General features: G+C 36.0%; 1 protein-coding gene across 1 annotated transcript; it reads left to right on the top strand.

Annotated features, from left to right (window-relative positions):
* The first annotated feature begins 5,914 nt into the window (after positions 1–5,914).
* Positions 5,915–9,975, top strand: LOC133864718 (uncharacterized). Its single transcript, XM_062301127.1, has 2 exons — positions 5,915–6,339; positions 9,701–9,975. Exons 1-2 carry the CDS (start codon positions 5,964–5,966, stop codon positions 9,760–9,762), a joined length of 438 nt encoding a protein of 145 aa, XP_062157111.1. The 5' UTR covers positions 5,915–5,963; the 3' UTR covers positions 9,763–9,975.
* Positions 9,976–14,038: the final 4,063 nt, after the last annotated feature.

The following is a 14,038-nucleotide window of genomic DNA, read 5'->3' as shown; positions in this document are numbered from 1 at the left end:
ACCCATTCCATGTGCCTCCAATAGTGAGACACAAAACCTTGTAGAGATCTAGATGCCGCCTTCGGAAGAAAGCCAGATGTCACTTCCCGATGAGAGCTAGATGTTGCCTTCGGACGAGAGCCAGAGGCCACCTTCGGAGGAAAGGCATGACAATGCGCGTGTCGATGACCCTACAACCTAGCCCTATGTGACAAGCTTCGGTTGATGGGTAAGTACATATTTTTACCAAAAAAAAAAACCAATAATATGCTTTGTAGTCAACATGAAGTTTGAAATAATATACATTTCTCATTTACTTTTTTTTTTGGGTAGGTTATAATCTGAATGGCAGCATTTACTTCAAAGTGATTACAGACCCGCAAAAGAATTGGGTGCTCCCCAAGGGGAAAAAGATTGTACTGGAGTACAATGCTGCGACACAACCCGTAGGGCACAGAGCAAACCAATTTAGACGGAACACTGGCAAGTTAGTAAGAAGCGGTCACTTTGTACATATGCGAGATGAGTGGTTGAAGGTAGATAAGGAGATAAAGCAGGATATGTGGGCGGCATTGATGGTGTGTTTGAAATCACGGCCATTGTAATTTTTTTCAATTATGTTATTGTTTAATTTATCAAGTTAATTTTAACTTGTGTAGGTGGAGTTCTATCGCCCTGAGACGGTAGATCTAGAGCGTTTCAGGATATGGGCCATAAGCATAGGCAATGGAGGCACGATCTTAAAAATGCGCTTAATATTCAACCGGACGATACTCTAGAAACCATCCATACAAGAGTGGGACCAAAGTTTCTCGTACACGATGACACCGTAGACCTGGAGCATCTATTGGTGAGATCAGGCAGCGAGAAATATAGGGTACGTAGGTCATGACTTGTATTACTATGTTGTGTACTTTCATTAATTAATTAATGAAACATTTCATGTAATTGTGTTAATGCGCACATATTAAAAGAAGTTCGTTGTATAGGAGAATGCTGGACGGATGAAGCGAATGTGAGAGTTGAATGATACTCCCCACTGCTTAGGATAAAAAAGCTATGCCAGGTTCACACACGAGGAGGTATATATGTGTAGGCCAACTTACTCTAGACATATAGATGGAAACATTTATATATCTAAATGTTTGTTAAAACAAGTGTTAATGTTTTTATTTTTTCTGGATGTCAACAGGCAAGCACGTCTGGCACTACTCCTACACTAGCACAAGCTTTTGTAATAACGCACACAAGGAAGGACGGGAGTTACCCAACTGAGCGAACAAAGGAGCTATGTGTATGCTACTCACCTTATTTAATATTTATAAGTTATGTGTGTGATAACTTATATATTGGCTACAAACATTTGTCTAGCGCACTAACATTTGGTACAACATACAGGAAAGAATGGCACAGCTCATAGCGAATGACCTTGTAGTCCGGCATAGTGTGACTGAAAGTATGGTGCAATGGGCACCAAATGACGCATACGAACAGGCGCTTGGCAAGCCAGAGTACTTGGGAATGGTTCAGCAAGTTGGGCCAAATGTTTTGCCTGTATGGGGGATGACATATTCATACTATACCCCTTCACAGCCATGATCATCCAGGTAAAGGTGAAGTTCCTCCTCACAGGACGAAAGGATCGCATCGATGGAGAGTGAGTTAGAGACTGAGCGATTAGCACGTCGGGCCTTGGAATTATGTTTGAGTCAAATTGAGTCACTGATTGCCTCAGGAGTGGTGCATCCCATGACCCCGGTCACTCCGCAATCCCCAGCGCCAAATGGAGGTAGGACATAGCTTTTGGAATGTGTGAAATCGTCTGTTGGTAGTGATTCTGTTGGTATGACTATGTTTGTGTGAATTGTCTCGTCGTACAATGCTTTGGACTTGATATGCATTCCATCATGCATATATCTTATTTTCTTAATGTTGTTCTTATTATTTGCAGGTAATGCAACGCTCGCTAGGCAGCCATCGAACATTTCGGCAAATTGTGGTATCGAAAATCAAGGAGCGTGAAGAAGTGGCCGGAGGTGTATTTTTTGTTGCAGTTTTGTAATTTCAATATAATTTTTTTGTTAGTGCTATAATTAATTTGTTAATAAGTATGACACATATTTCATGTAAGTTTGTTGAAACTGCTATTTTGAATTTGAATCGTTGTAATTATATTGTTGATAATTTATGAAAATGTAAATTGTTTCTATTGATGATGGATTCTTTGAAAGGCAAATTGTCTATAGGATACCTGTCAATAGCAAAAACCAAAACCAAATATATATATTTTTTTTTTTTAAAAAAAATGATGTAGCACTTTATGCCATGTCACTATTATTGGTGACGTGGCCTGCTTCCCATGTCGTCAACATTAAGTGACGTGGTCAAGTTGCCACATCATCCATTGGTGACGTGGACAAAGTGCCATGTCACTACAAGCAACGACGTGGCCAACTGACACGTCGCTGACTAGTCATGACATGGACAAAGTGCCATGTCACAACATGGCAACGTGGACACTTTTTCCACATCACGACCCGGCATTTCGCGACAACTAGATCAACGATGTGTGGATTTTTGTAGTGGCTATAAATCCCATTTTTATAAAAATATACTTGTATTGCTAAATGCCTTAAAATAATTTTTCCGAAAAAAAAAAAACAAATAAATAAATTGAACCCTTGCTCGAACATTCGAATCATCTTTGGAACGTTCGAGATGGACCCTTGTCCGAATGTTTGAAGAATCTCTTGAACGTTCGAAGTGGACCCATGACTATTCAGAAAAACCCTTTGACCGTTGGACCAATAATACACCGAACATTCGAAGTAGTACACTGAATGTTCAACCATGCCTGAAAAGCAATTTTAACATACAGTTCACATCATCCTCCCTTATCCACTCCAATCCATAGCTATTAAAGCAACCCTCATGCCTTTTAGACTTCACAAATTCTCCATGCATCCTAGCCACCCCGTTTATTAAGAGAGAGAGAGAGAGAGAGAGATCCTAGAGAGATGGGGTGATTTGGTGTTTTCCCATCTTTATTAAGGTAAACTTCAAACCTTAAACTTGTTTTTCATGTTGTTGGTGTTTTGATAATGTGATTTACCCCACTTGTTATGAGCCTTCAACGTGCCAAGAAGAGTTCATAATTTCTCTCTTAAAGGGAAATGTTTTTCAAAAATTTGGGGACTTACCCTCATTTTTCATAAACCTTCAAGTTGATATATTTTAACATGTTTTTATAAAGTTATTATAAGCCTTGATTAGGATGGAAAATGGTATGGGTAAAAGCTTTCTGTTTTTCATGGATTCTGGTACCCCTCGAACAAAGGATTCAACCTAAAATTTGGTGCACAACCCAGATTGAGCAAACAGAGTGAGCCCCATCTCGACAATGTGGTGATGTTTCCTTTTAGTAATGCAATTTTGCTTAGAGGTATAAGGGCAAGTGAAATGATGAAAAATCTCATGTTGGACAAGAAAATTTTTAAATGGCAAGGAGGTATATTCTCCTCCATTTTCCGTTTGAAGTTGTTTGATACTAGTGGAGATTTTTTTTTTTTTTTTTTTTCAATAGGTAGCTTAAATTTCACAAAATAATTGAATACTTCACTTTTATTAATAGGAGGATACAAACTAGGTGAACCTACTAAAATCATCAAACTACGAAAATAAGATAAAACCTACATCCACTCATGGAGGGGACGGGATTTCCAAACATGGGAGTTGATGAGTTCTAATGGAGAAGTAGAAACTCGTAAAGATTCTAAAAAGGGCAATTGCTTGGATTTCCCAAGTTGACAAGATTCGCAAACCCGAGATTTATTAATGGCACCAGAAACTGGAAGTTGTTGTGTCCTTCACAAAGAAATATGAATTAGTGAGTATAAAAAAGCATTTGTAATCACGACAAAATTTGTTGGTGGATAGAAGGTTTGTTGAGGCATCGGGACAGCGGGCAATGTCTTTAGGATGAAAAGCAGATACATTTGAGGAATTTGAATAAACAAAAGAAGAACCAGTGCTAGTGATAACCAAACCTGCCTCGTTTCCTACACCAACAGTATCCTTGCCATCAAACGGTTGGGGATTATGAATGTTTTTAGGATTAGTAGTAATATGTGTGTTGGCTCCACTGTCTGCTAGCCACTCTTGAGTATCATAATTTGCATTTGTTTAAGCCACCATGGCTGACAGTTAAGTGGGAGGGGGCCTACCTTGATAGGAGTAATCATGCGGTGGTTGTTGTCAAGTGCTCGGTCGTTAATTTTATAACAGATTTGGCAGGGTGAGCATGGAGGCAGAATCGGTGGACTGCTAGGCTGGTTCCTTGCAGAGCTAGTAGGTATGCCACGGTGGTACCCAGATCGGATGGAGTACCATTGCAGTACCCATAAGATGTAAGACGTGAATGTTGTGGTGCAGGCTAGGGTCCCTTTGGTGGGGAGTAAGGCTTCCTAGATTGACTAGTGCATAGCTGCTTGAATCCTTGCGGGTTAGAGAGAATCGACTGTTTCATCCTCTGTACTACTGGATACTTTTAACACTCTTTCACTCAATCCAATAAACCATTTCATTTCACTATTTTTAAATAAGTATATTAATTTATCCTTAGCTTTAACATTCATCCTTGGCTGCTCTGAGCCAACATATATGGTTAGGGGTGTGCACGGGGCGGGACGGATTTCCGCCCTTTTTGCCCCAGCCCCGCACCCCTGTGGGTGCAAGAAATCAGATCCGTGCCCCGAACAAAATATGTTGTGTCCGTGCGGGGCAGGGGTAGTGCAGGGCGGTTTGTACGGGTTTTCTGCTACTAGCTGCAAAACCACACCACCACGGGCCACGGCAACAAGATTCCACGAACACAAACACCGTGAAACACCTCTTACACCACCCACCAACACAAACCCAGAAACCCTAAACACAAACACAAACTAGATCCACCACAGAAACAACAAACAAATTAAAAATTGGGAGCTAATGAAGTGGACAAACTAGATCTACCACAGGACGTGCATCGATCGTCGACGTGATCGACGTTCGTCGATTTCCGATCTTCATCAAACGGAGGGAGGGAATCTAGGGGTGAAGAATTGAAGATTGAAGAAGAAGAAGAAGAAGAGGCTAAGGGGTGCGGTGCTAGGAAGAAAATGAAGGAAAAAATGAAGGGGGTGCGGCACTATGCTAGGGTTAGGCAACTTAGGGTTCTAGTTTTTAACATATATATGTATATATATTATTTAGACGGGACGGGGCGGGGTAGGTTCCCGGTTTTTTTTACAACCAGGACCTGCAATCCGCCCCGCCCCGTGCGGATCCCCCATATTTTGACCCGCACCCGCTGAAAAAACCATAAAACCAGTCTTTCTAGGGGAGGGGCGGGGCGGGAGAGTCGGGGCGGGTCCTGCCCACCCCTATATATGGTGTTGCCTTTAGATCATCATACCCAAAAGTAATTATTCTAATATGATATCTTTAGTAATTTACACCAAAATATTAGATCGAGTTATAAATATTAGACGTAAAAGTTTTTGTAAGTCTCGAAGCAGGACAAGGATCCTCTCAATTTCACATTTAGGATTTAAAGTTAATGCAATTAATGATGTACATAATGCCATATTAATTAAATTGTTTAAAAGTCATACCAACATGAACTTTATGTACACCATTAGATTGATGTACCAACTTTAAATCATAACCATAAAAGAATTCTATCTATGCATGATTACTAAGTAAGAGATATGATATTCACCCAAACCGGCCTGCTAAAGTAAACAGCTATATGCCTATACTGCTTTGCTAAAAGGCGCCACATTTTTAAATTAATATTGACTTTTCTTTGATCCAGAAAACCTTTCGAATAAATAATTTTTTTTTTTTAAAAAAAATTCTTCTCCTTACAAGGATCCATGGGGCAATTCAAGTGTAAATATAAATCAGTTTATAAGGTATTCAATTTACTTGAGACAACCACAAACATGAAGAATGGGGTGAAGGAAGTTCATGTGGTGATCATGATGATGTTACTGCAGATTGTAGCTGCGGGAGTTAATGTAGCAGAAGCTGATGAGATTTCTCCTTCCGCGTCTCCAACATCTTCCCCTCCCACTCTTCCTCCCTCTCCATTTGCTACGCCCTTTCTCTCTCCACTGGATGAAACTTGTGCTCACGTAAAATGTGCTGAGGAATGTGATCTCTTTTGCTTTTACCCTGGATTATTTCCTAAAATGGCATACATGGAATGTATTCGATCTTGTATGGATCGTTGTGCTCAAAGGTTTCGACTTCCAACAGTACCATCCGACATCCTGACTCTTGGTTGTCCGAAGTTCTTGACAAACATTTTTGAACATGGTATGAAGTTCTCTCTCAAATGATTTTTGTGACTGAGTTTTAGTGGCTTTTCAGAATGTCTGAAAGGTCACTAAACAATAGTGACCTTTGATTAGTGGCTTTTCTAGAAGGTCAGTAATCAGGGAGTCAATAATTATGATTTAGTGGCGTGTCACTGGTTGACACGCCACTAATTACGGTAATTTCTTTTTATGAAAAATAAAAATATGCAATTCATCTAGCATTTTTACATGTCTATTCTGCAATCCATTTTATTACATTTCCATCTATCTATGATCAACACAATCACAACAAGCCTGCATCTTTATACATAATCAACAATCACAACTATTAAAAAATCAAAACAAAAGTTTTTACAATCTATTACATTTCCATCAATCCATGATCAACATAATCACAACAATTTGCATTTTTATCGATAATCAACAATCACAAACATATATATCATAGATTCATAACAATCAAAACAAAAGTTTTAACAAACAAAATATACAATCAATATCATGCAGACACATTCACGCTTACACGTACACACGCACATATATATATATATATATATATATATACATATATACTGTCTTGTACATGATTTTTTTCAAATTGAGTTGAAGGAATTTCGTTTATAAATTCGATCGGTCAATTTAATTTTCATGTATGTGTTCTATACCATATGAAAAGCAGGTGACTTTTAATAGAATTATTAAAAAAAAATTATTTATTTCTTATATGTTCATCAGATTATATACTGGGTTGCAAGAATTTTTCTCTAACCACCTTAAACGAAATTTCTATCTTTTCCAAATTGTAAAGAGAAATGCCTATTTTTAATTTTTTTTCTTTTCTTTTCTTTCTATTGGATCGCAATAGAACGCCCACCTTCAATTACTTATCTTCATTGATTGTGTTATTTCAAAATCATTATGCTAGAAGTTTAATTTATTTCTAAGATTTTTATTTGCAACCGTATTTTGCTAAAATTCCATGTAATTAATAACCAAATATTCCTTATAAAAATAAAAAAAAAAAGAAACAAAAAAGGAAAAAGAATTAAGAAAAAAGAAGAAGAGTTTACCGTACAGACCTTTTAGAGGCAAATAGCTATTAGCTGTTGCCTGTTAGTTGTCTGGCAAAAAAAAAAAAAACCTCTTTTAGTTGTCCTTGTTCTGAATTACTGAAAAGTACTGTTACGCACATCAATTTAATTTTTTTTTTTTTTTTTAAATAAAAAAGACAAGAATCGTAAAATTTGCTAGCATATATATATATATATATATATATATATATATATTAAAATCATGAAACTAGCTAGCATATATATATATTGAAACTATTGGCTTACATATATTAATATTCCGTCTCAAGATCAGGCCAGGGTATCTTCAACCTAGAGATCGATAGATATATATATATATATATATATATATATGCAGCTATATAGCCAACTATCACTTTTTGAATGTTTGTTTTTCTCGTAAAATTTGGATTTTGGTTATTTTTTCTCAATTAAAATGCTACGTGTATCTTTATTTAATTGTATAGAACATTTACTCATATTCGTTTAATCGATAATCCATTATAATGTGCCATATTTTGTGATCAGAATGCATTGTTTATTTTTATTTTTTTAATCTTTCTAGAAAGGTCATTTCCTTACTCATATATATGTCATATCATAAAAAATAGAGCATGTTGCTCTAAAAAAACAATATCATAGACACATCAACGAGAGTTTCTTCCATTCAAACCTGATATATAATTTGTTTAACCGCCGCTTTGGCTAACTCATGGGCTACAGAGTTTGCTCCCCTTTTTAACATGGGCTATCTGCCAATCAACTAGGGTATTAAGCATCCCTTGGATATCTTCCACAAGTTGTCCATATCTACTCCAATTTTATCTGCAAGATTTGACATAATTCACTATTTAGAGCGTATCGCCTTCCATTACGACTTGTTCGTAGACCCAGATCTCTACAGAATTCATAAGCATGTAGAGGTCCCACAACTTCGGCTACAACTGGTTTAAGGTTCCCCATCTTTGTCGAGCTTTTCACAACACATCTCCCTTCTATTCCTTACTATATATATATTTTAATATTTTACTAAAAATGAGTTATATAAATTTAAGTATGTATATTAGTAATTAAGTAATATATGTTATACAGGATTAGTTAACATACTAACTAGCTAGTTAGTTCGTAAACTAACATATTATGTAGTTAATTAATATATACCGAGTAAATGAGTAATTTAGTAAATATAATTAACAATAGGTTACTAAATATTTCTATGTATATTATTTATATTATTATACAGGGAAAAATTCACATACACCCTCCAACTACCATTCAAATGACAATGTTCCTCCCAAACTTTCAATTGGGACAATGTCCTCCCTAAACTACCAAAACATTGTCAATGTCCCCTAAGGCTAACAAAAAGACAAAAGGACCTTACAATTTTTTAATAAATCAAATAATTAACTAAGTACAATTAACTATAGGTTACTTTTATAAAAAATAAAAATTGTAGGTTGCTTCATATTTGTATATATATATTATTATATATATGAATATATTATATATGTATGTGTGCATATATATTAGTGTTAACATTCTAACTTGTTAGTTAATATATAGTAACTTAGTATATCTTATAGACAATAGTTATGTCCTATATCTTGTACATAATGTGCTTTATATAGTTAGATATGATATATTTATGTTATAGATAAATGTATACAAGTTGTTTACAAACTTGGGCTTGAACTCCACTCAGATCATACATTAAAAAAATTAATAACCTAGCTCGAGCTCTAATAAGCCGAGCTTGTCGAGTACTTGGCTCGGCTCGAACAACATTTTCAACGAATTCAAGCTCGGGCTTGCTCGAACTTTTAACGAGCTGAGCTTAAATACACATTTTTTAAAGCTTTGCTCGAAATCGAGATCGACTGTTAAAGCTTGACTCATAAACAAGGCAGTCATGAAATCTTAAAGCTCAAATCGGCTCGGCTCATTTACAACCCTAGAGGTCCCTTCCAAATAAAGTGTCCACAGTCAAATTCCTAAAATTCTAACCATTATTTATAATTAAATGATTTAAATCTTATCAATTAATTAATATTTATCATTTCTAGAAAGCCCTTAATATTTTTCGTTCATTATATGTCACTAATTTGTAAATTCGTTGTAAGCTACTCTAAGAAAAGAAAAAAATAACGATTTTTAAGAATTTCATTATATGCTGCTCCAAGAATTCTTAAAACATCCTAATTTTTGTTTTTGGTTTTTTTAAAAAATAAAATCCAATTGACTTTAGATAGCAATCTAAACAGTTTGCACATTTCTTCCTGATTACAGTCCTAGAGGCCATGAAAAGTGCTGGAAGGAAGAAAGTGAAAGAGTTGCCAGGTCGCTTCTAGGTTGTGGTTCTACTGCGGACAAGTTAAGTTTGCTTACTATATAAACTTTGGCTTGTTTTTGCTTTTTACGAGCTTGACAACAAGCTTGTAATCCTCAAATAAGATTTTGGACTTGTGCTTATGCTTACATGTGATTCCTAATCAAATCCTTTCTCATATCTCCTTGTAAATTTACGAGCTTATATCATAGTATTTAGATTAAACTTGCATGTAGCCAATTTTTATTTAATTTTTTTTTTCTGTTCAAATAAGGAAAACCATGGAAGGGGATAAAATAACCTGCATGTAGTTAATTTCCTTATATTTAATAACCCACTTAAACTTGTATTTGCACCCTAAATCAAATTCGTGCTTGTCTTCGAGAACGATTACCATCTCAACAAGGATTGATCGGTCGGCCTCAGAGATGGAACGTTCGATGACTGCCAGGATGCATGAATGACCTAGAACTCCTACACTGTAATACCCCAAAAATAATAAAACAGAAATAACAAGTAATTAACCGCTATAAATCCCATTTTTATAAAAATATACTTGTATTGCTAAATGCCTTAAAATAATTTTTCCAAAAAAAAAAAAAAACAAATAAATAAATTTACGCCCGAACGTTCAAAGCATCTCTGGAACGTTCGAGATGGGCCCTTGCCCAAACGTTTGAAGAATCTCTAGAACTTTCGAAGTGGACCAACAACTGTTCAGAAAAACCTTATGACCGTTGGACCAACAATACACCGAACGTTCGAAGTAATATACCGAATGTTCAACCATGCCTCAAAAGCAATTTTAACATAGAGTTCACATCATTTAGCCTTATCCACTCAAAACCATAGCTATTAAAGCCACCCTCATGCCTTTCAGACTTCACAAATTCTCCATGCATCATAGCCACCTCGTTTATTGAAAGAGAGAGAGAGAGATCCAAGAGAGATGGGGTGATTTGGTGTTTTCCCATCTTTATTAAGATAAACTTCAAACCTTAAACTTATTTTTCATGTTGTTGGTGTCTTGATAATGTGATTTACCACGCTTCTTATGAGTCTTCAACATGCCAAGAAGAGTTTATAATTTCTCTCTCTTAAGGGGAAAAGTTTTTTAAAAATTTGAAGACTTACCCTCACTTTTCATAAACCTTCAAGTTGATATAGTTCAACATGTTTTTATAAAGTTATTATAAGCCTTGGTTAGGATGGAAATTTGTCTGGGTAGGAGCTTTGCGTTTTTCATGGATTCTATTACCCCTCGAACAAAGAATTCAACCTAATATTTGGTGGACAACCAAGATTGAGCAAGAAGAGTAAGTCCCATCTCGACGATGTGGTGATGTTTCCTTTTAGCAATGCAATTTTTCTGAGAGGTATAGGGCAAGTGAAACGATGAAAAATCCCATGTTGGACAATAAAATTTTTAAATTGCGAGGAGGTATATTCACTTCCATTGTCTGTTTGATGTTGTTTAATACTAGTGGAGAATTTTTTTTCAACAAGAAGCTTAAATTTCACAAAATAAGTGAACACTTCACTTTTATTAATAAGAGGATACAAACCAGGTGAATCTACTAAAATCATTAATGAAAATAACATAAAATCACCATTGAGTTTGTGATTTATCACTATTAAATTTTGATTAAATGGTTATTTTAAAAGGCACCTCATTTTTTTAGAGACACAAGAGTAACACATGAGGGAATTCTAGAATTACTCGGCTAGAGTTTTATCTCATTCTCATATTTTACTTCTAGGATTTAGATACAATGAGGTGTATTTTTTAATATAGTAAAAATAAAATAATAACAGTAGATAAAATTCCATAAATGCCATAAATGGTTTTTTTATTATTATTTTCAAAAAAAAAATATTGTCTCTTTATAGATTTGGGAAAAATATTAAATTGTGAGACCAAATTAAAATTCCGTAAATGCAGGTTCTAGAATTTTTCTTTGTTATTTAATTATTTATTGACCAATATTTTGAGAAAAAAAAAATTAATGTGAATCAATATTTTGTTCTCTTGAAAAAAATTAATTCTCCATGACTACTAAAATTATGTAAATCTCCCTAAAAGTATACTGGCATCGTTACGATATTAGATCAGATAAATCACTATTATCAAATAATGATATACCAGCAGCTAGGGGTGGGCACGGGGCGGGGTGGTTTTCCGCCCTTTTCGCCCCCGTCCCACAGCCCTGCGGGTTGTATTTTTTGAACCCGTGGATCGTATATTTTTTGGGAAAACCGTGCAATGCGGGTACATGCGGGGAGGGTATGTGCGGGGCAGGGGGCGCAGGTTTGACTAGGCGGGGTGCATCCTTTTGAAGGTCTGAAAATTTCCAACAAAATCATTTACCAAGATATCAAACAATGAAACAAAAACCATATTTCCAACAGAGAAAACAAAGTGAAACTCTGAAACCAGATTTTAGTGAAAATACCCAATTTCGGTGCCTTAGAACGAGAATCGACACCCGTGATTCCGTGAAGGCATGAAGCTCTGATTCTCTGTCATTGAGGGTTCTACTTCTAGGAAATCCTCCAGACAGTGTTGAAGGGGATGAACAATGGCACAGCGCCTCCCAAGCTTTCGTTTAAGTGGAGGGAAGGACATGCTGATCTGACAATTTGTGAGTGTTTTATGAGAGGAGGCTGTGAAGAGAGGAGAGGTGAAAAATGAAGTGAAGAGGGGAGGGGCCGTGGGGGTGCTGCAGTGCTAGGAAGAAAAGAAATGGAAAAGTGAAGAGGGGGATGCTCCTACGGCGCTAGGGTAAGTAAGGGGGTAGGGTTTTTTTTCCTTGTTATTTTATTATGCGGGGCAGGGCGGGTCCCTGGTTTTTTTAAAAACCAGGAATTTGAACCGGTACCCGCAATAAAAATCGGAAAACCAGTGTTCCACAGGGCAGGGTTGCGGGTATGGGGTGGGTTCTGCAGGTCCTGCCCACTCCTACCAACAGCCACTACTTCAAGATAAAGCTCAAGCAATATCGTTTCATCCATTCTGATAATCACAATTCACAAGCAAGATGTATCTCATCATACAACTACTCTTACATAACTGTATAGAAATAGGTCTCTAATATGCTATTGATATACAGTCTGTTTACAATCCTATTAAAAGATGATCGAACTCTATTGTTATTAGAATACATACTCTCTGCCATTGGACAAGCATTGTATTATGCACTTAATAAAAATCTTTCTCAGTAATTTGAATCTTTACAAATCCTTTTATAACAAGGTCTATAGCCCATAAATCTGCACCAAGAGCAGGTCTCATATCTCCCAGATTTGAAAGTTTACTCAGATATAGAACCATTTTTCACAGTTGAGAAATTAATGAAAACTGGGTTCTTCTGATTTTTGAGCCATTTCTTACTTATATATATGGCTTTTAAATCGGAAAATTGAACCATATGTAATGACCAAAACAGCATGATAAAGTGGATGTCATTGTCTAGACACCTCTATGCTTAAAAACTAAAATAAAATTATACATAGTAAACTCTGAAAGTCGGTGTTTCTTTAATACCTTTGCGGTATATTATCACGTTTTCTTGCCATTGCTTTAGTAAACATCTTCATTAATTAATGACTCTTTGGCCATTAAGAAATGTATTTCCCATTTTCTTATAAGCTTGCTAACTAGTACGACGTCTTCAACTTGTTGTTCAGTTCCCAATCACCCTTACTTCAATGCAAGTGAAAGGTACTTTTGTCGTACTCCTTTATTTATTTTCGTCTTCCTCCTTAACTCGTTCTACGTTGTGTACATCTACAAGTTTACACATGCCACGTTCTCATAAAAAACAATTAGGCTACCACTTGCATGTTAGTGGATAATCATACTGTCATCCATAGAGGACCTTTTCGTCTCTGCCTTTTTATTTCTTCATTTTATCTTCTTCTTAATTAGTTGCTTATCAAAGCACCTGCAGCTGGTTTGCACTTAGAAATGAAAAGGATTTTTCTTCTTTCTTTCTTCACACTTAATTACTTTCGTTCATCCTTTGCATTCTCAAACTAGTGCATGTTGACAAAGATAAGCATGGAAATTAAGTGGAGGAAATCAGGTTTTGATGTGAATGAAACCTAACTCAAAAGATCTGGAGTGTTAGAAGTTTTTTTTATTCAGGTTAAACACCTTTATTGTACCTGTGGTTTGACAACTTTATTTTTTACACCCTGTACTTTCATTTGTATCACAGATGGTAACTGTGCTATGCAAAAAGACGGAAGACGAAAATGGTACCTCCTTCCATTTTTTCGTCCAAAACTAACGTCTA

The sequence above is a fragment of the Alnus glutinosa genome, chromosome 3 (assembly GCF_958979055.1).
Source record: "Alnus glutinosa chromosome 3, dhAlnGlut1.1, whole genome shotgun sequence".
Classification (NCBI taxonomy): domain Eukaryota; kingdom Viridiplantae; phylum Streptophyta; class Magnoliopsida; order Fagales; family Betulaceae; genus Alnus; species Alnus glutinosa.
This window is presented reverse-complemented; position numbering and strand designations above follow the sequence as displayed.